Source organism: Mustela erminea, chromosome 12 (genome assembly GCF_009829155.1).
Source record: "Mustela erminea isolate mMusErm1 chromosome 12, mMusErm1.Pri, whole genome shotgun sequence".
Taxonomy (NCBI): domain Eukaryota; kingdom Metazoa; phylum Chordata; class Mammalia; order Carnivora; family Mustelidae; genus Mustela; species Mustela erminea.
This window is the reverse complement of record NC_045625.1, coordinates 1088169-1113034: the sequence shown is the minus strand read 5'-3', so window position 1 is coordinate 1113034 and position 24866 is coordinate 1088169. Positions and strand designations below refer to the sequence as shown.

At 62.5% G+C, this 24866-nt stretch overlaps 2 protein-coding genes and 1 long non-coding RNA gene across 5 annotated transcripts in view; 2 read left to right on the top strand and 1 right to left on the bottom strand.

Annotated features, from left to right (window-relative positions):
• The window catches only part of REXO4 (REX4 homolog, 3'-5' exonuclease), an 8940-nt gene extending 3751 nt beyond the window's left edge, over positions 1-5189 (top strand). The window contains exons 3-8 of one of the 3 annotated variants that reach the window (XR_004277481.1): positions 54-191; positions 428-621; positions 1794-1882; positions 2932-3006; positions 3448-3575; positions 4255-4367. Coding sequence is in view for 2 of the 3 variants with exons in the window: in XM_032307852.1 (XP_032163743.1) it covers positions 54-191; positions 428-621; positions 1794-1882; positions 2932-3006; positions 3501-3575; positions 4255-4386 (703 nt within the window). In the remaining variant the exon portion in view is untranslated. Of the gene's footprint in view, positions 1-53; positions 192-427; positions 622-1793; positions 1883-2931; positions 3007-3447; positions 3576-4254 lie in introns of all 3 variants that reach the window. The other 2 variants (XM_032307852.1, XM_032307853.1) reach the window with 2 other exon arrangements.
• STKLD1 (serine/threonine kinase like domain containing 1) lies at positions 5064-24710 on the bottom strand. The gene is made up of 19 exons (XM_032307827.1): positions 24457-24710; positions 22847-22933; positions 20598-20642; positions 19335-19409; positions 18159-18260; positions 16062-16132; positions 15168-15283; positions 13778-13896; positions 13154-13317; positions 12524-12651; positions 11207-11290; positions 9802-9918; positions 9337-9477; positions 8987-9211; positions 8380-8508; positions 7608-7736; positions 7403-7531; positions 6060-6200; positions 5064-5776 (listed from the first exon to the last, which is right to left on the bottom strand). Exons 1-19 carry the CDS (start codon positions 24469-24471, stop codon positions 5088-5090), a joined length of 2706 nt encoding a protein of 901 aa, XP_032163718.1. The 5' UTR covers positions 24472-24710; the 3' UTR covers positions 5064-5087.
• On the top strand, positions 11383-14133 carry LOC116570594. The gene is made up of 2 exons (XR_004277483.1): positions 11383-12075; positions 12398-14133. It is a non-coding gene; the product is annotated as an uncharacterized LOC116570594 (long non-coding RNA).
• Positions 24711-24866: the final 156 nt, after the last annotated feature.

Below are 24866 nucleotides of genomic sequence, written 5' to 3'. Positions count from 1 at the left end.
CGCTGCACCAGCACCTCCGGGGACCAGCGCAGCCTGTCCTCTCTGCCTTGTAGAGAAGACATTTGGTTTGATGACGTGGACCCGGCGGATATCGAAGCGGCCCTGGGCCCCGAGGCGGCCAGGATAGCAAGAAAGCGGCTGGGGCAGAGCGTGAGCAGCATCTCGCTGGTGAAGGAGCAAGGCTTCGGCGGGTGCGCAGGGCCAGGACTGCGGGCGGCTCTCGGCCGAGAGGGTGCGGGGTTGGGCGGGAGCTCCGTCCCTGGCCCCTGGCTGAACCCTAGTTGAATTGGGCAGGCGCACCCCATCCCGTGAGGAGCCTGAGCGAGGAGAGCTTGTCCCGCGGGCCGTGGCCGTGGGTGGAGTGCTCTTGGTGCCCGTGGCTGCGTCCCGCCGTGTTGATTAAGCTGGAACCTTTGGCTCCCTTCAGCCTGACTAGAGCCTTAGCCATGGATTGTGAGATGGTGGGCGTGGGCCCCAAGGGGGAGGAGAGCATCGCCGCCCGAGTGTCCGTTGTGAACCAGTGCGGGAAGTGTGTCTATGACAAGTACGTCAAGCCCAGCCAGCCGGTGACGGACTACAGGACGGCGGTCAGCGGGATACGGCCGGAGAGCCTCGCGCAGGGTGGGTCCTCCCGGCCCATGAGCCTGAGGAAGGGCAGTGCCTGGGTCCCTTCTCCCTTTCTCTTTTTCTTTTTCTTTTTTTTTTTTTAATTAGTTTTTCATGTAACCTCTATACCCAACACGGGGCTTGAACTCACAGCCCCGGGACCGAGTCACGCACTCTACGGACTGAGCCGGCGGGAGCTCCGCTTTCTTCCTCTTGTCCCCCTCCTGTTTGGAGCACCCGCCACAGCCGGAGGCCCGACAGTCTTCCTCGGCTGCGGTGACTGTGGGCAGAAACCTCGCGGACACATTGGTGTCTCCACCTCTGTGTCACCCAGACAGGCTGACCCCGTGCCAGTGTGGGGTCAGGAGGAGATGCGGGGCAGATCGTAGGGTCTCGTCTTTGTGAGGACTTCAGGGAGCCACGGGAGGGTCGGAGCCGTGAGAGGTCTGGCTCAGGTTCTGGCAGGTGACTTCTGGCCGTGACGTCGAGAAGAGACTCCGGGCCCGTGCGGGTGGAAACGGGGAGCGGGAGCATGTGCTGCTGGTGACCTGGTGCAGGGGAGCCCCCAAACCCAGACGCATCCTGAGGGCGGAGTCTGTAGGGTTTTCTGGTGGATGCATCCTGTGGGAAGAAGACCAGAAAGACCCCGTAGGGGGACTCCGAGGTTAGGGGCCTGGAGAGGTCCTGGAAGCTCTCAGCATCCAGGCCACACTGCTCCTTCCTGGCCCACTCGGGTCTCCTTTCTCTGTTTCTTGGGTTCCCTCTGCACACCTGACTGACAAGGGGTGCCCCGGCCTGGCCAGCCCCTCCGCTCTAGGCTTGATAGGTCCTGCGTGGGGTGGGCTGCCCGATCTAACTTCCTCTGTTGGGGTGGGGCGGTGGGCAGGCGGAGTCACGGGGTGCAGGCACGGTGAGGGTGGGGGTGCCCCGGGGGCGTCTGCCGGGAGAGCCAGCCACTCCGCCTCTGGGCCCCAGGGTCTGGAGCAGCCTCCTGCTGTCCGGGCGAAGCACCGTTGTTTTTCTCTCCCGTCGGAAAGCACGCAGCCCGAGCCTGCTTCTCCCAAGATGCCACACGAGCGTTCCCATCGCGGCTGCCAGCGCCGCAGAGGGGGCTGCAGGGGGCTGGCGTGCGGGGCTCCCGGCGCGGTGCGCGGTGCTGACGGCCGCGTCTTCATTCTGCTCGTCAGGAGAAAGGCTGGAAGTCATTCAGCAGGAAGTGGCTGACTTGCTGAAGGGCCGGATCCTGGTCGGACACGCGCTGCACAACGACCTGAAGGTACGTCGGGCGGCGGCTCCTGGGGGCGGGGGGGGATCACGGCGTCCAGCGTTCGGCCCCTGTGAGGGCCCCAGGTTCCAGTCTCCGGGCTCTTCCCATGCCCTGGGAGGAGTGCCTGGCGTTTCCTGGTTCTCTAAAGGGCAGCTGAGGCACTGTGAGTTAGGGGACATGTCTGCTGCGTCCTCACAGGAGAGCGGGATGCCCCCTGGACCCGGTGCCCGGCACTCTAGCACATTCCAGTACACAAAGCCAGGCCACTGCCGCGTCACCCAGCTGGCTGGGGCCCACGGCTCTTGTGAGGTCAGAGCCGCCGTCTGTGGGGAATGTCCCCTGCGGCCACCCCTCCATGGCCACCAGACCGTCCAGGGCTCCTGGTCTTCCTCCTGGCGGGCAAGCTCCAGGGGCCCCAGAGGCGGTGGCCTCCGGCCTCTGCTTCTCGAGGGTCTCTGCTGTAGGCAGAGCGGAGCCGCCTGTCCTGATGAGGGCGCGGGGCAGGCAGAGTGGGAGGCTCCTTCCTGGGCGTGGGGCTTCTCAAATAGTGTTCCAGGGAACCCGGGAGTTCTCCGATGTTTGAGGCAACCCTGAGTGTCGGTCTGCATTGCCTTGTGAAAATTTGGAACCGTGGAAGCAGACAGTGGGCCGTCCACGCAGTGTGATGCGGGGCCATAAACCCTCAACGGCCACCGCCCTGCCGGTTCCTGCTCCCTCCCCGCGCGGCCAGCTCTCTCCTGAGGTCGTGCGAGGAGCCGCTGCCGCCCGCCACTGTCCTGACTTCCCGCACATGGGACGCCGGCTCACCACGTGGGGACTCCATGCCTGCGGGTCCTGTGGTGGCTGTTGGTCTCCGTGTCCCCGGCTTCAGGATTGCGTCCTTAGTAACCGGGTGCTTACGGCCAAGCACCGTGGTGCACAGCGCGATGGCGGTCTCTCGGACGGCCGGTTCCGGCCGGTGTCCTCCCGCTCGAGCGGGTTCCGTGTTAGGGATCCTCATAGGAGGCGACGTGAGAGAAGGGGGTCCCACCGCCGTGACCCTCAGCCTCCTCTTCCAGGTGCTGTTTCTCGACCACCCCAAGAAGACGACTCGGGACACTCAGAAATACAAACCGTTCAGGAGTCACGTGAAGGTATGAACAGGAAGCAGGGTGCCGCCGTGTGTCGTGCTGGGCTCTGGTTCCTGACAGCGTATTGGTAAAGGGGATTGGTCTGTGGTTTTGGGTCACTTTTTAACTCTTAAAAGGTTAAAAAGAAAAGCAGAGATCTGAGTGCTGCGCTCAGAGGTCTCTGTGGGCGAGAGCAGGTTCTCCCGGCTCCCGTCTCTGTGCCGAGAGCCCTGGCTTTGGGGACGGAGCTGCCCGCGGACCTGCTGCCCCGGAGGCCTGGGGCTGAACGGCGGAGGTGTCGGCTCCTTTCCGGGCCCTCCTCTCCGGCCGACGGCGGGCTCCCGCCCGGGGGGACCCCGACGCCTCCGGTGAAGGCACACTGAGGGGCCCTGGGTTGGGCTCGAGGTGACTGGCCCGACCCCTGGCCTGGTGCGGCACCCACCCCTCCACCCCTCGCGCCAGCAGAGCCTGCAGAGGCTGCCCCCCAGCGCGCGCTGTGCTGTCCCCTCCCCCGGCAGAGTGGAAGGCCGTCTCTGAAGCTGCTTGCAGAGAAGCTCCTGGGGATCAGGGTGCAGGAGGCTGAGCACTGTTCGGTAAGTGTGTCCTGGGGTGAGAGTCCTCAGGACTGAAGGCCATCGCCGACCTTGCAGCCAAGGCGCCCGGTCAGGGGCCTGGAGGACTTCTTTTTGGAAGGCCCCGGGTCTGTAAAACTGAGGAGACAGAGTGGGCTCACAGGACATCCACCGCGTCCTGAGTGTTCACGTTTAGCTGCTAAACACTGAACACAAAAACTACCATTATTGCAGTCGTTTGGAGACAAAGCTCCCCATCCAGACTGAAGGCCTTATAGGCTGGTGCAGCCGAGGCTGGCTGGTCCGCTGGGCCTGGTGACAGGCTCCAAGGCTGAGACCAAAGAGTGTGGGCGCCAGGCAGGCCTGTGGAACCCGGCCCCCACATCGTGGCCTCAGTCCGCCTCCCGCTCAGAGCCCGCCCTCCCGCCTGCGTGTCCGTGTGTCTGTTCCCGCCTGCGTGTCCGTGTGTCTGTGCATCACAAGGAGCGTCCTTGTCCGTGCCCCTCCTTGGGTTCCTTCTCCCATAAGCGGAGCCCCGGAGGTCCCAAAGCCCGGCCAGGACCAAGTCCCTGAACCCCTGCTTTGCTTGGCTTTCTCCTGTGCATGCCCAGTGTCTGGTGCTCGGGCAGTTGGGGGATTGGGTGGCCCGTGGCTGTGCTTGTCACCTGCAGGGACAGTCACAGTGGTCTGTGTGCTCTAGATTCAGGATGCCCAGACAGCAATGAGACTGTACATCCTGGTGAAGAAGGAGTGGGAGAGGACAGCCCAGGACAGGCGCCCAGCAGCCCCCACCCCAGACGGTGGCCGCGTCTCCGTCCGCAAGCGGTCGTGACCAAACATGGGACAACTCGGGCCTGCCCAGAGCGGCATCTCGGTCGAAACTCATGCTCCGTCCTGGTGGCAGGTCGCGGGCTGCTGCTGAGAACTGCTGCTTCCCTCGGAGTTTGTAGTCTGAGAGCAGGTGCCCCTCCCCGCACCCAGGGGGCCGGGCAGCGTGGGCAGGAGTGTCTGTCCCAGGCGGTGGCAGGTGGGGACGGACAAGGAGGGGCACCTGGAGCTCTGGCAGGACGGGGATGGGGCCGCCTGCACCATGCTGTCACCGCAGCTTGGTGGCAGCTTTGCTGGGGATGTGCCAGGTCCCGGGCATGGAAAGTACCCGGTTGTCTGCGGGGTTGTCCGCGCCTTCCTTGGCTGGGGGGAGGGCGCACTCCTTCCTCTGCCTTGAGTCACGGAAAGGGCACTGGCCTCGCGGGCCCGGCCCCATCTGGGGCTTAGCTGTGGCTGAGGATTTCTGAGGCCGCCATTCCTCCGTCAGCCCCCGCCCCCACCCCACCTATACTCCCCCCGAGTTTAAGGGCAGGGCCCAAGCTGCGGTGGTGAGGCTCAGGTTGTCTGAGCTCGGCGACGGCGGTCACTCCCAGAAGTCGGGGCCTCTCCCCTTCTGAGACGGACGTGCTGAGCCCCGGCTGTTGGACTGGAGCCTCGTGTGGGTTTGGCCCAGGAGTGAGAGCAGCCGGGAGCTGGGGGTTGCACTCAGTGCCCAAAGCGCCAGACTTGACCAAGCCGCCTGACTGCTGCCCGAGGAAGACCCAAGCCCGCAGAGGGTACTGAACATGAATACAGGTTTTTACTGGAGGCAGAGCTTCTGGAGGTTACTTTGTTGCCCTTGAGGACGGCTGCGTCCAGCCGCCGCACTGACCAGGCCAGCACCGTGGCCTGCGTGACGCCTGCCGAGCCAGGCCCCCAGAGCACTGCCCCCGGGACGCTTCCACGCCAGGCACTGGCCTTGGGCCTCACCCTGTGGAGGACTGAGGTGGACATTCCCCCCCAGGCCTCAGGAGGACTCCAGTCAGCGGGCAGCTCTGGGGACATACAAGGAAAGGGCAGGAGAGAGGGGGTGGGGGTGGGGGCTTGGGGCATCTGCCTCAGGGCAGAGCCGACTGTCCTCGTGCGGAGCTGGGTGACGTGACGGCCTCCAGCCTTAGGGACACCGTCTCTGCGTATGAAACCAGCTCCTGGAGGTAGAAGAGCCGTCAGAAACCATACACATGGAGATTTGAGTCTGGGCCCCTGGACTCGGGGCCACCGGCATCTGACTGGAGAGGCAGGTCGGAGGCCTGGTTGGGGCCCGCGGACACTCACTAGGCTGGAGGTGAAGCGCTCCTTGATGTCCTTGACCAGGGGCCGGAGGCCACTGGACACCAGCTCTGGCAGGATATCCTCTGTGGGCAGAGCAGGGGGGTCCTGAGGTCAGCGCACAGCCAGCCTGATGGCCCACAGCCTCGGCAGGGGCACTCTGGGGAGGCCAGCAGGGCGAGGCTGGGCCCATCCGCCCCAAGGCTCTGCCCAGCCCACCCGCCTGCTGCCTCCCTGGACTCAGCATCACCCACAGAGCCTAGCGAGCGCCCCTGTTGAACCACCAGGAAGTGGCGGTGGCTAGAGCTGGGAGTGGGCTGCCTCTGAGCACTGGCGTGGGGGGGGGGTGAGGAGGAGGAGGACCCTCACCGTAGGCAGCCAGGTGGGCCAGCAGCATGCAGATGTTCTCCACCACCTCGGGGTCGTCCTTGTAGAGCTGGTACGTCTCCTGGAGGAGGTCGAGGCCACTGCCGCCCTCCTCTGGCACGACCACTTGCAGGGCCGCCAGCTCTGGGGGGAGGGGTGTGCACTCTACCCGGCTGCCTGTGCCTTGGTGTCCTCTAGCGAGTGGGGTGACAGCGGTACCGACTTTTCAGGGTCATTGAGAGAGTCCAAAGCACTTAGCATAGCAAGGACCTCAGCCACTGGCAGAGGTCAGCTTCCTGCCGCCCGGGGACAGCTGAAGTCCGTGTGTCCCTGGTGGGACATGTACACCCCACCTCCCTCTCCCAGCAGAAGCCTCCTGTCCTCTGGGTGCTCTCAGCCTGGGGGCCCAGGAAACACAAGATCGAATGGCAGAGGGCACCTACAGGGTGGGCGTGGTGGGGGAGAACCCCAGCACTGCACACGTACACCCCCAGCTGGGCTAGACCCTGACTCAGGCTGGGGACCTGTGTGAACGTTCACCCCTTGCACCCTCTGGAGTCTGGGGGACCTGACGCTCGTGGGGACAACTGGAGTCTCCCAGCCAGTGGGTGGCAAAGCCCTTCTTCTCCCAGATGCTGGCCCTGGGCTCGGACCACCCCCTCCATCCTGAGCCGGATCCCTTCTGTCTTCAGGACCTCGGCCTCCCCTCCCATTCCCCAGAGGTGGGCAGCTGATGCAGACCTGGGCTGGGGGAGACCCTGGAGCCCCGGGTGTCCGACCGGGAAGGAAGAGCCTTCTTCAGTAGGAAGTAGTACTGGCCGCCCAGTACTGAGGGTGGCCGTACTCCCTCGGGCCTGGACAGTTTCAGGCTCAGAAGCAAAGGCCCGGCCGCCCCTAGTCTCCCAGCCTAGCCCACCCTGTGCATCTGCCCTGGGACCAGATACCAAAGGGGCTGAAGCCCCGCTCACACCCCAGCCGGCAGCCTTGTGCAGTCTGTAGCCCCAAGTGTCTGTGAAGCCTTGTGCCGCGAACCCGTCAGCGCCAGGCGCTGCGCACTGAGCAACAGCAGAACATTCCTGTTACGGAGCGGGGACCTGGCCCCTGCAGTTCTCTGAGAAGCTGAACCCACTAGGGCTGCGTGTGCACACCCAGCGTGTGCTTGGGCAGTATAGCGTGCAACCAAAACGGAAAGTCTACATGGCAACTTCTGGATGAAGAAACTATACACTGTTCTAACCCTTTTTTTGAATCTGCTCCTGGGCTGGGTCTGCAGGCAGCTGGCAGACACGCCTTGCTGAGTGTCGCCCCCACCTCCTAGTGGTAGCCCCGTCCATGGTCGGGCTCACCAGACACCTTCGCAAGGCTGGCCAGCCCCCGGTAGGCGTTGTTCACGAGCAGGACTCTGTCCTGGCACAGCCGGATGCTTCGCAGGAACAGGGCTGCCACGTCTTCAAACTGGTCCTCCTTGATGCAACCTGCAGAGGGCCTGGTTGAGGCCTCATGGCCTTGGGACGGGGTGGGGGGACACACTTCCCCGCCCACGCTGCTCACCCAGCAAAGACAGCAGCCAGAAGACCGCACAGCCAGCTTCCGCCATCTCTGCGTCCCCGGGGTAGGAGGCCAGCACCTTGATGAGGAGGACGGGGGCTTTCTCCAAAGGGGTCTTGTTCACAATGACCGCTGGAACCAGCACAGAATGGCAGAGACACCTAGCCCTTGAGTGCCTGCTGTATACATCGCCCCACACCCTCTGGCCCCCACCAGGGAGGACAAAGCTGTCAGGGAGAGGGCCGCTAAACGGGGGCTTGAGTTCAGGGACTCTGTCCGCAATTGGTCTTGGGGGATGTTTCACTTTGGGTATGGACAGTGCCCTCTGGTTTCCCAGGCTCTCCGGGGCCAGAAACTATTTTCCTCAGAACGGACGCCCGGATGGCTGGAGGGCCGAGTCAGGGCCTGGAGAGAAAGCAGCACAGTCCGGGGGCCCTTTTCTGAATCTAGAGCGAGAGTAGGGTGCCAGAGCCAGGCTACCATCGGGGACCGCCCATGGAAATCCCAGGATGTGCGGCAGGTAGAGAGGTTCCCACAGCAGGAGCCCCTGCAGTCCATGAGGACCTGCCAGGTCAGGCCAGAAGGTCCTGCCTCTGCTGGGGGCGGCCCCCCTCCGCGCCCCCTTCCCCTTCAGCTTCCAGGCTCAGAAGAGCCTTCTCGTGGGCTCTGCTCCTGGAGTGTCTAAGGGGCAGGCCGTGGGGGCTGTCGGAGGCAATTAGGGAGCAGCAAGGATTGCCCGCCCCCCAGCAGGAGAGTGGGAAGAGGGGCCCCTCACCGTCCACCATCAGGGCCCAGAGCAGGCTCAGGCCATTGATGCAGATGTCCCTGTTGGTGGAGAAGGTACTCAGGTGCTCCAGGATGTGCTCGAACAGCCCAGCCTTCTGTAGCTTCTCTGAGGCCGATTCTGTGGGCAGGCCCCAGAATTAGGGCCACGGAGAAGCCCCTCCACCAGGAAGCCTTCCCTGAATACCACCTCCCTCTTTGGTTCTTGCCCACCGCAGGCACGTGCATCCTGCATTTCTGGGCATCTCCTGGGCCAGTCATACCCAGTGTGGGGCCCCGGAACAAGAGGACATGGTCCATCCCCTGGATCCCCAGTCCCAGTATTGCCCATCCCGTGACTGGGCTGGGACTGGCTTCCTGGGTCCTCCTAAGGTGGGAGCAGTGTTTGTCTTTCCTGGTGGGTGAGCCGATACCCAGTTTGCCTGACGGCTCTGATCTGCACCAGTCATCCATCACACCCCTGCTCACTCCCAAAAGTGGGATCCAGTCAAGCAGGGTGAGGAGCAGAGTACAGGCACCCCCCACTCCGGCCACAGAGGTCCAGGCGAGCGTCCCGGGGCTCGTGGGCCCAGCTGTCCACCAGGAAGAAGCGTGCTGACCCGAGGAGGCAGGTGGGAGCAATGCAAGCTGGGTGCGGCCCCTGGTCCTCCGCAGCATCCCCAGTCCTGCCGCCCACTGCCTGCTTGACTGGTGGCTGCCCGACCCCAGGTGCCCCGTGAGGTGGAGAGGCATGAGGCAGAAGACGTCCTGTGAAGCCCACGGTGGCACCTGGTCCCTGTCTGCACGTTTGTGGAGGGAGCAAGTGACAGTCGAACGGAAGCTTCCCATCAAGAGACAGAAAAGGACGGGCACGTGGAACGGACCCCATGGAGGCGGGTGGCCGTGCCACCTCAGGGACGCAGGTGCCCCCCGGCCCCCGGGCCGAGTGGGGAGGGCAGGGCAGACCCACCCTGGCTGGCGATGATGGTGAGCAGGCTGTAGACCATGACCAGGAGCGGCTCCGACTCGGGGTGGGCCCACAGGCTGCTCAGCAGCACGGGGGTGACGGAGCTGTCCCTCAGCACCTCGGCGGCCCGGTCCTGCACCAGCGCTGCTTGGGCGAAGGGAAGAGCCCAGGGTGACCTCCTGTACCCAGGGGTCGTGGGCCGGGTAGCCTGCGGGGACGCTCCCTCCCTGGCTGGAGGTGGGTAGTGCCCCCACCCGGCGGGAAGAAAGCCAAGGCCAGCCTCGTTCCGGAGCAGGTCCCCGCGGGCGCTGGCCGCAGGGTGGGGTCAAGGGTGGAGGGGCGGGCACCTGCCCAGCCCGCACGGCCGCTGAGTAAGCGGCCCCCCCAGCCAGGGTTGGTTTCCAAGGCTCCGCCGGGTCTGGGACAAGGGGCCAGGGCCAGCCTTTACCCCACGCGCTCAGCACCCACCTCGACCCAGGCTGCGTAGCAGCAGCGAACAGGCGCACAGCTGCACGTCGAGGATCCGCTCGTGTTGCTTCATGATGGCGACCAGCAGCTCTACCAGCTCCATCGGCCATGGCAGACCTGGCAGGGCGGGGCAGCAAGCTTGAGCCCCGACCCAGGAGCAGGGGGCGGGAAGGGCGTCCGGACCAGACCAGAGAGCCCGATGCTGCTGGGACTCACGCACGGGCCCCTGGACGGGGGAGTAGGCGAGTGAGGAACATGATTAACAAGCGCGGATGTGTCTGCCCTGGGCGGCCCCTACCCCAGCGGCCCCCCGAGGCAGAGTCCTCCTGTCGCGCTCTCAGAGAGGAGGAAACACGGTCAGAGAGACGGAACCACTTGCTGTGGACCCAGCCTGACTCGAATCTGCGGCCGTAGCTGCCCAAGTGTGGGCGTCTGTGGGTCTCACGGACTCTGGCTGTGGGGCGTGCGCGGAGTGAGAGGTGGTGGCAGGCAGTGGAGGGTCCAGTGCCCGCGGTGCCCCTTCTCTGCACCATTAGAGAAGGACCCCCGGCCCTGCGTATCAGGCTCCCCGCGAGAACAAGCGTGCGGCCCACAAGACCCAGTGGAGCTGCCCCGCCTCCCAGCAAGGCTGCCTCCCTCAGCTCCTCCCGGAAGGCACAGTCTCCCCTCCCGTGGACTCTTCTGGCCACAGCCCAGGTCCAGAAGGGGCCTGGGGGCAGGACAAGGAAGAGGGAAAGGCGAGGGGCCAGTATGAAGCCTCCACCATTGCCTTAAGGGCCAGAACCAGGCCTCTGCCATCTCCGGGGCCACAGCCCCCGGAACAGACCTTGTGCGGAAGGACAGGTGGACAGACGGTTGACGGGTGGGGAGGACAAACGGACAGTGCAGGCCTGATGCACGGATGGAGGAGCCAGTGAGTGTGACCATCCGGCTGGTGAGGTGAGTTGAATGGAGGGCTTTTATGAAACACTGTTCTGGCAAAACTTCAAAGGTACAAATACTCCTTGAGGGACGGTGCTGTCCCGGGTGGGGGGTAACTGGCGGCACCTGGGAAGGTGTGATGGATCCATCCCCCGAGCACCCAGTTTATCCCACAGCCACGCTCGTGCGGCACACGGGCCCCGCGCCGGGCCATTCAGTCCCGTGCTGGACAGTCCGCAACCACCCAGCCAGCTCTGTGGGGACCGTGGAAGGAAAGGGACCCCCACTAAGATCCCGTGAGGGCCCGTCACTCCATACCAACTGCCACCCCATCCCCCCCTTCTGCTGGGCAGAAGGGGTGACACCGGAAGGATCCCAAGCAGGGGGAACACAAGCAGGCCTCGGAGGTGTTAGGGGAGCCCAGGCCCCCTCCCAGAGGCCTGGGCCACAGGGCGAGCAGGGAGTGGGGCACGTGGGGGTCTACCTAGCTCATCTGCAGGCATTCTTATGAGCCTCTTCATGGCTTGGAGCTGGACTTCAGGTCTGCTGGAGTAGCTCTGCATGACCTCTGCGGGGGAGAGGGCAGTGTGGGCAGGAGCCTCCTCAGGGCCAGGCGCCCAGGGCCCGGTGTGGAGGCCGGCGCTGCTCACAGGTCCACGCGCCCGCCTTCGCAGGCCGAGCCGCTGATCAGAGTCAGCCCTGGCCTCGGGGAAGGGCCTCCCTGCAGGGCTCTTTGCCTTTGGTTCATAAGAACGACCCCAGTGCCCACAGTGAGCCATGGCTTCCAGCCATGCACACTGGGGACCCCTTCCTCATCCCACGGCCGACTCAGAACCCCCTTGGAGCGGCCACCAACAGGCCCCGTGCTGCTCAGAGAGGGCGACTCGTTCCGGGCCCCTGAGCCGGTGGGGGGTGGGCTTCCGTGGGACGCAGCTGCCTGCCCACAAAGCCCCCCGACCTGGCCGCGAGCCGCAGGAAGACAGAAGTTAGGGTCTCCTGAGTGTCCCCTCCCCAGAAGTGGGGACAGAGGCGGCAGGTGGGGGGAATCGTCCCCTTCAGCAGCAGCCCGTGCAGGGAGCCGCAGAGGCAGAGAACGGAGTGAGCAGACCACCCAGAGCAGGGGGCAGGCGAGTGGAGTCCACCTGGAACCTGAAGGTGGCCCACGGCTCACCCGAGACCTTGGGGTGGCGACGGTGCCGTCCCTGTGCGGGGAGCCACAAGGCGCCCCCCACCAGGGGCGCACGTGGAAACGAGGTGCTGAGTGGTGAGTGAGCTCTGGGCCAGCAGCACCCTCCAATGAGGCCTGCCCGTGTACCTCAGCAGGCAGAGCCCCTCCAGGGACACACCTGCCGGGTCCAGGGCCACGGCCATGCCCCTGCCTGCGCCCAGCACCGTTCTCGGCGCATAGAAACCACACAGGAAAGGCTGCCGAGTGAGGCAGCCGCTCTGGGCACGGGGGTCACCGTGTGCCATGGTGTGGAAGCAGTCGGGGGGGGCTCCAGGGGTTGTGACAGTGGGGGCTGCTCAGCAGGAGGGGAAGGGAAACCGGTCCAGCATTAAGGTGAACTCGGGCAGGGGACAAAAGCGAGGAAGGGTATCCGAGCACGGGGTGCCCTGAGCAATGCGGACGCTGGGGTGGGATGGAGGAAGAGCCCCGAAGCCTCCAGGCCCCCAGCCAAGGGTCCGAGCAGTGCAGCAGTCCAGGGGACTGTGTGGTAGCCGGGGGGGGGGGGTACTGACCGCCCTCCCTGTCCCAGAGCTGATACGACAGCCCCCTCCCCCTCTGAGTCCCCAGCATCACCTAAAATGCTGGCGATGTTACTTTCCAGCAGCAGGTCAGTGATGAAAGGAGGGGCCGCCTGCTGGTGCAGGGCCAGAGCGACACTGGAGGACTGGAAGTGGTGGCTCACGAAGGTGATGATCACATCCCTGGAGCGGAGGGGAGACGGCCGCTGGGCTCTCCGGCACACCCCGGCCAGGCAGGCGGACGCCCGACCTCCGCCCTCCTGTTTGCAGCCGCCCTCCTGCCGGTGCCAGCGCACCCAGCAGGTGCGGGAGCGCGGGGAGGTGGGGACTGTTCCTCCATAAAATACACTGAAGGATCAGATTTGACAACCGCATTGGCATGAAGAACCCAGGCCAGATCCGCTGTGTCTCCTTCTTCCTTCTCACGGGGAGATCGACTACATTAGAACACGTTCCGGGTCCCCAGGGCTCTGCCTCCGCCCAAGGGAGAGGCCGGCTCTGTGGGCTCCCGGGCTCAGAGGCGTGCGTGCCGCTACTGCCCTTTGAGACAGACCACGCTTGGGAAAGCCCAGTGGGCCCCGGAGGGGTCAGCGCGTTTCACCGAGTGGCAATGCGTGCGGGATGGTGGACAGATGGCGGGAGACACGTGGCAAGATTAAAATACAACCACAGCCCCCAGGGTCACCTGATTGTCACTCGCTCTGAGGGCTCGATCTGCAGCATTAAAGGCAGGAGAGAACAGAAGCTTCCCACATTGGGGATCTTCTTCTCCTCCAGGGTCTGCAGGACGCCCCCCAGCCTGTCTGGGTCGCTCCGGAGGGACTTTCGCAGATGCATGGCTTCTGTTCTCTGAGGGGACAGTACTGCTCGTGGGCCCGACCCAGACGGTGCCCCGGGGCGAGCTGGCAAGAGGGCCAGAGGTGGAAAGACGCCACGAGAGCCTGCACGGCACGGCTGCCTGAGGTCCCGAGGTGCGTTCAGGCCCGCCAGGGTTGTTTCCTTGGCTTGTACCCCACCGTGGGCCAGCAGGGGCATGTGAACTCGCTTTTCTCCTCCATAAGGAGGCAGGGAGCCCCCCATGCGGGTTAGCCATGGGGTGGTGTATCTCAGTCATCGCCCCCAACGTGCCAGGGCCCCGAAGGCCAAGGGCGGGGGTGCCTCCACCACCGTGGAGGTGCGGAGCAAGGCAGGAGGCTGCAGGTCGGGGGAAGGTGTCCCTTTCGAGCCAAGGTGGGCGGGGCCGGCTCTCCGGGGATGTGGGGTGTGGGGTCCGGGGCGCGGCAGAGGGGGCAGCCGAAAGGCAGCTCACGTTTATGAAGGAGCAGCTGACCATGTCCAGAATGATGCAGCCCAGAGACCAGACGTCCGACTTGGGGCTGAAGGAGAAGTTGAGGGCTTCGGGGGCCATCCAGGACTTCTGGAAAGGGTCTGTTGACGGGAGAAGGTGTCGGACGCAGAGGACCTGTGCTCCCCGGGGGAGCAAGCGGCTCAGAAGGGAAGGGGCGGTGGGCACGGACGATCCGTGGGCGAAAAGGAAGAGGACCCTGGCCTTCAGCCCGTGAGGCTGCCCACCTGGGCACGTGCGTAGCCAGGTCGGCCCAAGTGCGCACACTCACGTCTTCGTGCCCAACGTGGCTGCACACGTGGTTCGAAAGAGGCGTGTGCCAAGAAGGCCGAAACCTCCACCCTCTTTAAACACCTTGCTCCTCTAAAGGTAGAACCTGGAGGCAGAATTCTGGTTGCCCCACCCTCGTTTCTAAACCTGAACCCCAGACAAGGAGCCAAAAGAGAGGGTCGCTGGTCTGCTGCTTCCTGAGCCCTTGGGCAGCCTCCTTCTCCGGACCTTCCTTCCCCCCAGACGGTACAGCGGGGGACCCCGACTCCAAGGACCCCTGCCACCCACACCTCCGGCAGATCTACCCACTCGCCCATCCGCCCAGCTGTCCGCCTACCCACGCATTTAGCCTCTGCGGCAGGCCCCTGAAAGTCTCAGCTACGGCCCCTCTCTCCACCCAGGACAGCGGGTATAGGCTTGAAGCCCAGCTCCCTCGGCCCCGCTGTGTTTTCGAGGGAGAGAGAGCCCATCTCCCTGCGGCCCCGCGGCTGCCATCACCTCAGTGGTTTACAGGACTCAGGAAAGAAATCCGGCTCTCCTCGGTGTGTGGCATCCACTAGCCCCCCATCTCTTCCCTTGAAGGTGAATGTTTTCTGGGTGTCTTTTGGACCCTGATTCCCTGCACCAACCCCGGCTTGGTGGTTACAACCCAGGCAAGGAGGTCTCCTTGGAACCCACATAAGTCCGTGGGGGTCTGTGGGGACCTTCTGAGAAAGGAGAGGTTTGGGGCGCCTGGGCGGCTCCATGGGTTAAAGCCTCTGCCTTCGGCTCAGGTCATGATCTCAGGGTCCTGGGATCGAGCCCCGCATCGGGCTCTCTGCTCAGCGGGGAGCCTGCTTCACCCTCCCTCTCTGCCGGCCTCTCTGCCTGCTTGTGATCTCAGTCTGTCAAACAAATAAATAAAACCTTAAAAAAGAAAGAAAGAAAGAAAGAAAGAAAGAAAGAAAGGGAAGGTTTGAGGTTGCCTTGTTCCAGCTCCAGCCGCTGCCCTCTGGACTCCCGCAGCGACCCCACCCCGGGGCAGGGCCTCTCCCCCACACGCCCCAGCCGCTGCTGTCCCGCAGCCCTGGAGGACCCCGGCCACCTTCCTCCGCGCGGATGTTCCACTTGGGTCTGTCCGTCATCAGTGCGTGGGAGCTCAGGTCCTGTAACTTGCAATGGCTGTCGCTGACGAGGGCTATGTTGGAGGGTTTCAGGTTCCTGAAACCAAGAGGGGGGACTGTCCTCTGGGGGCCTGCCTGCCTTCCCACCCACGGCCGGCGGGCCACGCCCCCCCCCCCCCCACCGCGCGCCCTGCTCGGCCCCACCCAGCTCGGCCCTCCTCTCCCCAAATGCCCCCTCCGCGGCCCACTTTTAAAATAGTGTTTCCTGCAGAAATAAAATACACTCAGTTATTTTAAACTCCCAAACAAGCAGCTCCACGTAGGAGCGCTCCAGCCCTTCTGCCGCTCCTCTGCTCGCATCTGCTGCCTCCTTCCGGATCTCAGCTATGCCTTTGTTCTGGGGACTGGTTTTCAACCATTTCGTAACGTTTGGTGCCATGAACACGAAATCGTGGGCATTTTCTTTGTACACGGGGTCCACATGGGTTTTTCCCTCCTTGACATCAGGCACTGAGCCAGTCTGCGGCCGTCGCCAGCCCCTGCAGACTGTGGACGCTGGAGTCCTGCCGCGGGCGGGTCGAAGGCTCAGCCCCGGGACCCTGCAGCCTAATCTCCTGCTTCCCGGCGCTGTTATCTGGCCGCTCCCCCTGCACTTCAGAACGGACCTGCCCGGTCACGTCCACTCCCGATGCTGGGTGAATCAGTGCGGTGACGTGGAGGGGGTAGCACTCGCCAGAAGGCCGGGAGGGGCTCTGGAAAGGTGCCCGCGCTTCTCTGGGGCTGCGCTGCGCCCTGCCTCGCTCCCAGGTCCTGGGGCAGGGCACCTGAGGGGACTCTGTGCCCTTTGCCTGCAGCAGCCCGGCCCCCACGGTCACCTGTGAAGGATGTCCCGCTGGTGCAGATACTCCAGAGCGTCCAGAACCTGGCCCAGCACGTTCTGCATCCACTGGGGAAAGAGCGAGAGACGCCAGGGTTGGGGGAGCGGGACTCCCGGCAGCGGCTGGCCGAGGCAGGTCAGCCACCCAAGGAGCAGCCACTGGGATCATGGAATGTTCTTGCTTCTTCAGATGGGCCCCACGCTGCTGAAGTGCTCAGAGCCAGCGCAAAGGAGTTCTGCCGCGGGTCCCTTACGGGCTAACGTGCGCGGGGCTCTCCCAACGGGGCACGCCCTCGCTTCCAGACCCCACACCCCTGCAGCCACACGGAGATACCCCCACCCGGGCCCCACCCCTTGTGGGTATCAGAGATAGCGAAGCCTTTATTGCCTACATTGGGGCCTGCCTTGCCATGTCATTAGAAGGAAAAGAGCTCTGACAAAGAACGTTCTGGAAACCCCGTGTGTCGGAGGCGAGATCCGGCCAGTCTCCAGGGCAGGGATTTTCAAACCAGGTTCCGAGGAACCCTAGATTCTACCCAAGGGTGTCAGAGACGGGCTGAGTGAGTGGAACCCCGGGCTTCTTCCCTGCACCTGCCACCCGTCCTCCTGTGCCCCTTGTTCAGAGAAGCTTCACCTTCCTTGCTGGGTTTCTGAGAACACCCTGTGCTTGAAAGGGTTCCACCACCAACGGAAACGTTGAAACCCACTCCAGAGCCTACCCCTGAGGTCCACATTGGGAGAGGAGTGGCGTGGCCCTCAAGAAGCCCTCGGGGGTGAGATGGTGCCTGGCGGCCTGCCGAGCAGAGGGGGCCCAGAGCAAAAGCAGACACAATTTACTCAGGGTGGATCATAGGCTTAATGTGAAACCAAAAATGACCTAGCTCCGAAGACAAGGGGAAATATCTTCATGACCTTGGAGGGCAGGCTCTCACACGGGCTCAAAGGTGCTAATGATAAAAGGAGCGTTGATAAACTCCCTTCCTTACAGTTAAGAACTTCTGGGGGCACCCGGGTGGCTCAGTTAAGTGTCTGGCCCTGGCTAGGGTCAGGATCCCGGGGTCCTGCGATGCAGTCCCGCATCTGGCGCTCTGCTCAGCGGGGAGTCTGCGTGTCCCTCTCCCTGTCCCCCCTCACTGGTGCACACGCTCTCTCTAATAAATAAAATTTAAAAAAAAAAAAAAAGAACTTCCTTCCGTTCATCAAAAGACACAGACTGAGAGAAGACAGGCACTCTGGATGCCCATATCCGCAGTATGTAAAGAACACCTACAGATCAATAAGAAAAGACAGACAAGCCCACTGTTTAAATGGACAGAAGACTTGAACAGACACAAAATCCAAGTAGCTAAAAAGCACTCCCTGTGGTTACTCATAATAACTCAAATTAAAATGCAATTTTCAAGTAAAATGAAAAAGACTCAAGTGTTGGCCAGGAAGTAGGCACTGGAAGGCTTACCCCTTGTGCTGGGAATACCCCCAAGTCAACCAAGCCACATCGTTGGCACGTCGACGGGCACTGCTCTACGATCCAACAACTACACGCCCAGGGCTTTGTCCAGAGAAGATGAGTGATTAGGTCCGCGAGTCGGCATGCCCGGCAGTGTTCACGGCAGCAGCCCCAAGCTGGAAACACCCTGCAGGCTCACAGCGCTAGGCCGCGCACCGACCGAGGTGACCACACAACGGGGCAGTGCCCAGCCATGCTGGGGACCGTTTCCTGATCCGCTCACATAAAAAACCAGACACAGCGGCGACGTGCCCTTATGAGTGTGAGTCCGTTACTGGGGACTTCAGGGCGGGCAGAAGGGTCTCTGGAGACAGAAGTCCAACCGCGGGCAGGGCCAGGGACTTCTGGAGCTCCCGAAGGTTCCGCACCTCGATCGGGGACAGGGGTTCTATGAGTGTCTGCCTGTGTACAGTGGCCGGAGCTGCGCACTGAACACTCGCGCACAGTCCACCACGCAAACCCCTCCACACGTAAACGTAAGACACAACCTGGCCAGTAGCATCTGCCCGCCCCCCTGCCCCTCTGCCCCGTGACTGAGCCTGTGGCATCATGGTCCCCAGGCCCGGCGTCCCCTAGAGTCTGTCTTACTTCCGAGTCGATGATCGTCTTTGTCTCCCTCTTCTTCTCGATGATCTTCTGGAAGCTTCCCTCGTTATACTCCATCACCAGGCAGAGGAACACAGAGGAAATCTGATGGGGACATGAGGTCTTAGCCAAATGCCGCGGTCCTGATGCCCAAAGCCCAGGCCTGGGCGTCTCGGCGAGGTTCCTTGCCCCGGGGCCTGCCTCCTCCGGGGCCACCATGCCTGGCGGCTGCGGGAGCATGGTCAGCGGTGGGGACTCACACCCACGAGCAGCTCCTGCTCACGCCTCCAGCCTCACTGATGCCCCCTCCCCCTCCACCCCAGCTCCAACCACACGAAGCTCCTCTGACTTTTCTGAAAGCAGCCCGGGCCTTCTGGCCGGGGCAGTCACAGATGCCTGTGCCCGGAACCGCCTCTTCCCAGGGTGACTCTCTATTCTTCGGGGCTTAGCTTCGGTCTGCTTCCTCCTCGGAGGAGCCTGCCTGGAGGGGGCTCCCGTGGACCGGGTCAGGGGCCTCAGCTCAGTGCTCCCAGAGGCCCCTCCTTTCTTTCCACAGTCAAGTGTCCCCCTCGAGTGTTCCTCGAGAGTGTTACGGGGTGCTCAGGAAATATTCAGGGTGCACACAGTCATGGCCCCTCCCTAAGGCTATTCTCAGGCCCCAGCTGGACAGGGGGCACGTGTATGAGGGGACCCTCTACTCCTGCTCAAACCTGTGGTTGTCCACCCCAGACGAGGACCCTAATGGGGACGTCCAGTTAGGGTCTGGCCCTAGCCAGGAAGCCTTGCGGCCCTCTCCACCTCCGGGCCCTCCGACCCACCCCTGCTCGCCCTCCCCCGCCCCCTCTGTCTCATCTGGAATAATTCGCAGGATTCTGGATCGCTGTAAAGAGAAGAAGTCCTATAACCTCTGGGCTAAAGTGCGGGCCGCGGGGGCTCTCAGGGCCCTGAGCTGAACCCCACTTGGCTGTGGTTTTGTTTGTTTCACGTTTGCTTCCCCCTCAGCTGTTACTGGCCCCCTGCAGGGCCCCCCAGTACGTGCTGAGTCAGGGTGGCCACATTTAGAGTCCCTGCCATTGTGGCCCTGGGGCTTATAATGGCGTTGGGGTGCTCTGAGCTCAGTCCACCTGCTCCTGGAGCCACCGAATGGCCGCTGAGCCGTAAGGTGTCCCTCGCACCCACCTCACTGTTCCATATGAGGAAGAGCTCCTGGTAGCTGGAGATGTGGGCGTGCTGGAGCTTCAGCAGCGGCATCAGCTGCGGGGACAAGTGCGGAGCAAGTGGAGACATTCGAGCAATCCCGCTTCTCAGCTCCTGCTTCTGGGTCACGGACCCCCACACAGACACCGCCTCCAGCTCCGCGCAGGGCTGGGGAGCGGGTGGCCAGGAGGGGCTGCGGCCTGCTGCTGCAGAGCCAGACAGCCTGCGGGGGGCCCGTCTCTCCAGCATGTGCTGCTGGCTGTGCTATGTGACCGAAGAGAGGCTCTTCAACGCCTCTGAGCCTCCAGCCTCATCTGAAAACGGCGGTGACGGTGGTATCCGCCTCACAGGGGCCTCAGGGGGGCTAAGGGGAGCTGGTGCAGGCAAAGTGTCTGTTGCAGAGGAAAGAAAGCCCCGTCAGGGGCAGCTGGAGCAGGTGGTGGCCAAAGGGATGTGGGACACGGTCACACGTGCGCCCAGCTCGCCTCCTGGGTGGCGCACACTCCAGGCCCCAGGGCCCCACTCCCGGCTGAAGGTGCTTGAAGGGCCCACACAGTTGGTGCGGTCTCCCACAGTCTCCGCTTTACCAGCATGTGCCCGGCCCCTTGACGGTGCAGCGGTCACACCGTGGACCGGACAGCTGTTTGCTGGCAAAGCTCGGGAGCCGGGGATTCCAGAAAGCAAGCAAACAAGTAACCATCCGCTGGGAGGACACGTGTGGGTCAGGGGAGGTTCGAGGGAAACAAAGAAAGACTGCTCAGAGCCTTTGTCCAGCAAATCCAAGTGCCCATGCTGTCACTGCTGCTATTGTAAATCAGGATGTTCTCGGTGGGGTGACGGGCTGACTGAGGGAACGGAAAAGAATGTGCATTTTCTTTGTTCGATGATAGTCCTATAGTTCCCACATTTTCTACTATAACTAATATTTTTATAAATGAAGGAACAATGTTTTAAAAGATGGTTCTTGGTAGACTAGCCCTGGGCCCTAGGGAACACTGAAACCTTGTCTTCTCGGAGAACATATATTCTAAGTTGTCCGTGCCTGATTTAGAAATGAATGTTTTGGGCACAGACTCCCTTTGTGACCTGGGGTTTCTGGCTTCACAGCATGGGGCAAAATCTGGTTCTGACCCTGCCTCCACGCCTCCACCGAGGCTTCTCTCCGATCACTCCATAGGAGAGGACAGAACAGTCTCTGTGTGCTCTGCATCGTGTCCTCTCGAGAGGGACCCCCCCGAGAATTACCTCCTCCAGGGCCTCATTGGCCTGATGCTCATCGATACATTCCACCTGTAGGGGTACAAGAGCCTAACTCAGTCAATGTGTAGTCAGCCCATCACCACCACCATCACCACCACCATCACCACCACCACCACCATCACCACCACCATCATCATCACCACCATTGCCAACATCACCATCGCCAACATCATCACCACCACCATCATCACCTTCACCACTGTCACCACGATCAACATCACTGCCATCATCACCACCGTCACCACCACCATCGCCACCATCACCATCAGCACTGTCCCCCATCACCATCATCACTGGCACCGTCACCGTCACCATCATCACCACCATCATTATTCACAGGGGTGCCAGGCTTCTACCACGTGGCACTCGATGAGGCCTAGATATGCTCCTAAGTCAGGGATCCAAAAATACTCAGCGATGAGAACACGTTTGCTCCCATGGCAAGGAGAAGTTGAGGATAGTGTAATACAAACTCTGACCAATCATTCGCGGATCCATTCTCACCATCTTGAAAGCAGGGGAGAAAATAATGTGTTGCCACTAGAGCCAAACAGCTCTGCTCTGACTGGCAAAGTATCGACCTCACCACTTCATTCCTTACCTGAACCGGGAAGACTGTCGCTGTCCCTGATGTGGGGCAGCGGGGGAATGCATGGAGAGGGAAAGCGGGATCCGTGGGCAGGGCCGCGGCAGGCTTCAAGTCTCCAACGTACTCGGTGGCCGACCGCAGGGGCATATTATCGCCGCATCTAACACCAGGCCCTCACCCAGAGCTCCTCATAAGGCTGCCAAATGATGAACCCTCGTAATTGCGGGTGATCGTAGATGAAAATGCAGACAGTGGCTTATTCCCAGATCCTTACAGACCCCAGATACGTCTTCTGTTCCTCCTGTGCCAGAACTCATGCGTATAGGTGACTTTGGCCGAAACACACTGAAAGCCTCCAGAACGTCCCATCTTTTGACCTAGAAGCCTCACTCCTAGGAATTTACCCCAAGGATACCATGGATCCTCAAAAAAGTTGCTTATCAGAGTTGTTTACGCAGAGTGAAAAATCAAGAATAGGCCAAGTGCCTATGGTACAGGAGGGCATGCCTGGTCAGTTCCAGCACCCGGAGCAGTGGGGGCGCGTGGCTGCCAGAGCCAAGAGAGGAGGAAGCCGTGTCTGTGGCATGAGATAGGGTCTGTAAGACACTAAGTGGGGAAAGGTACGTTAACCATCTCCGCAGCATTCTTGTCAAGACAAAGTTTATACGTGCTCAGGGAAAAGACCAGAAAGAGACACAAAGCCCTACCTGCACCCCACCCCCATTTTTTGAAAAAAGAAAGACTGGCTGGCTTTTTACTAAGCTCCTTGACTGCCCAGAAGGCAGTGGGCTCCAGCCTCACCGGCCCATGAGACAGTGGGGCCAGGCCGCACCGCCAGCCCGCGGCGGGGCAGGAGGAAGGCTAGGACTCCAAGCCCAGCCTCCTGGGCCAGAGGCTGCTGAGTGGCTCCACAGGCAGGAGGCTGAGCAAGGGGTGGCCCTGGCAGCTGATGCCCACGACGCTCCTCATGTGCACAGTCAACCCCAGTGCCACGGTACCCCCGCCACCACCGTGTGCCACGAGAGGGTACCAGGGACGCTCATGGCGCAGCTCCCTTCTACAACTTCTGTTCAGCTGAACCGCCTTGACTTGGACACACAAAGCGCTCGCCCTCTGCAGCTCCGTACCCCACCGTGCCACGCCAGCCCTGGTGAGGACGTGGTGGAAAGGCCCATCGAGGTCTTGCCCTTAGCCTGGTGTGACCTTGGGCCAGCCCCTGCCCCATCCTCCTCCACGCCGGCCCGGCTCCCCTTGGTAAAAAGGGAGCTTGAATTCAAATGCTCTTGGGAGCAGTGTGCCGTTGGCCAGTCTGCAGCCTCCCCGAGCCTCCCCACCCTCGGCTGTAGAGGGGCCCCCAGTTCCTGCTTTGCAGGGTTGGCGGGAGGCTGAACGGGATGAGGCTGGCGTGAAGCACGCGCTGAAGAAATGGTGGGGGCGGTTTGCAGACGTTCTCCAGGTGAGAGCGTCAGGTGCGCAGGGAAGCCCAAGGAACCTCAGGCCGCCCCCAAGGCTACTCTCGCCGGGATCTGCCTCTGTGTCCGCTGGCAGAGAGGAACCGGCTGTCACACTGGGAGGCCCCTCTCCGACATGGGGACGTGCGTGGATGTCTGGGGAGCCCACGCCCACGCCCAGGGCCACCTCTCACCTGCTTGATCACGAGCTTGAGGTTGTTTTCTCTTTCCTCCACCACCAGGTTCACTCCCAAGGCCCCAGGACTCATCCGGCCCAAAATCTATTAGCAAGAGGAAGAGAAGCATTCAGGAAATGCGCACGGGCTTTTCCCTTGTGGGAGTGTGCTCAGCCCTGACACCTTTCCTGCCCCTGCTTCTCCTGCAAGCTGGCGGAGCAAGCGTCTCCACCACACTGCGCAGAGAAGGAAATGTCCAGGAGCCCGAGAAACCCGGGCCCATCTCTCTGGGGCCCATGCTGGAGCTCCTTCCACACCACCCGCTACGGCTTCTCCAACTTGCAGCAGGGACCCGTGGGCACCTAGGAGCCAGCATCAGCCCACGTGGGGCATAGCTTTAGTCACTGTCTCCAGCCACCTCTTACCCCGGCTTCCCGCACCCCCTCCAAACTCAGCATCCAAACCAAAAAACGAACTGGTCCATCATTGGTGCATAGTCACCGCCATGGGTGGCCTGGCCCTGGTGCCAAGCACCCCACAACCGCCTGCGAGCAACACTGCTGCTCTCTCACGTTCACCCCGGAGGAAGGGAGCAAGGTCCTTGTGTCTGGGGCTAGCGTGCTAATAAGTGAGGCGGCCTGAGTCCGGACCTTCTGCTTTGAACCAGACCTGCAGAGAGAGGGCTGCCGTGTCTTGGCAAGTCTTGGATTCTGTCATGCAGCCCCTGTGCGTGGCCTGTACCCAGCTTAGGGAGTCCGGGGGCCAATGTCCTGAGCAGCTTACGCCGGTCTAAGAAGGTGCATGCCCAGGCCCTCTTCAGAGGCAGGTCAAACAGTAAAACACACTGTGTCTCAGGTGGGAGCTGTTGTTTCTTCCTGAAAAGGTGCTTTTGCCTTTCGAATTCTCCGGCCCGGAAACTCACCGCCTTCATCACTGGCTGACTCGGCGGCTCCTCCCACACGAATGGGAGTTCTTACAAAGCGAGAAAAATCTAATCTACAAATTGTTTTCAAATTAATGACATTTTTACAAAGGCTGAATCTAACATTTAATGAAGGTGATGTATTATGTATAGAAGCAGTTAATTAAATGTTCATTCATTTTCATTTTGCGGCTTTCCTTTTGTTTTGTCAATTTTTCAAGTCTTCCACGTTTTCACAGGCAGGCCCTGGAAAGGGCCCAAGTCCTTCTCCCTGGGACTAGGGATGGCCTGTATTGGAGTTTGGGGACTACGGATTCTGAATTTTGGACGCTCTAGGGTGCCCTGTCCTGGCGGGCCCAAGGAGAGGCAGAGGGCGAGGCAGAGTTCCCTAGCACCAAGCATTCAGACAGATGGGGGTGGACAGTCCTGCATTTCATCCATCATTTGAGAGAGGGGGAAACTGAGACCCCAGGAGACAAAAGGCACCCAGGAGGTCACCTTTGGAGGGGCCCGAGGTCACTCTCCTTGCTGGAGGCAGACCCTGACCCGGGGTGGTACCTGGCCATCGGCCACCTCTCCAGGGGCAGTGACCGGTAAACCAGGAAGTAGGGGCTTGGGGAGGTGGCCGGAGGTCCGGGTCCCTGGCTCGCCCCCAACCGGCGGGCTCTTGTCGCCCCTGCCTCCCCGCCAGGGAAGAGCTCGGCACCTGGTACTTCTCCATAGTGTCTCCAGGGGAGACTCCCAGCCTCTCCTCCCTCCGCAGGGCGCTGGGGGCGCGTCCCCAGCCCTAGCCGGCGCGCGGACCCTCGACTGAGCATGCTCCGGAGAGACGGCGTCCCGGGGAGCACCCCATCCCCCACCCCGGGGGCGACCGTCTGCCCCAGGTGCGTCCGCCGGAACGGTGCGCTCCGGGGCTCCCGCCGGCACCTCCAACGCATGGCCTTGGGCCTGGCGGCCGCGGAGCGCGCCACGGGCGGGGCCTGCGGAGGGTGGGCGGGGCCTGCGAGCGCGGCGGGCGGGGCCTGCGAGCGCGGCGGGCGGGGCCTGCGAGCGCGGCGGGCGGGGCCTGCGAGCGCGGCGGGCGGGGCCGGGCGGGGCGGGGCGGGGCGGGGCCGG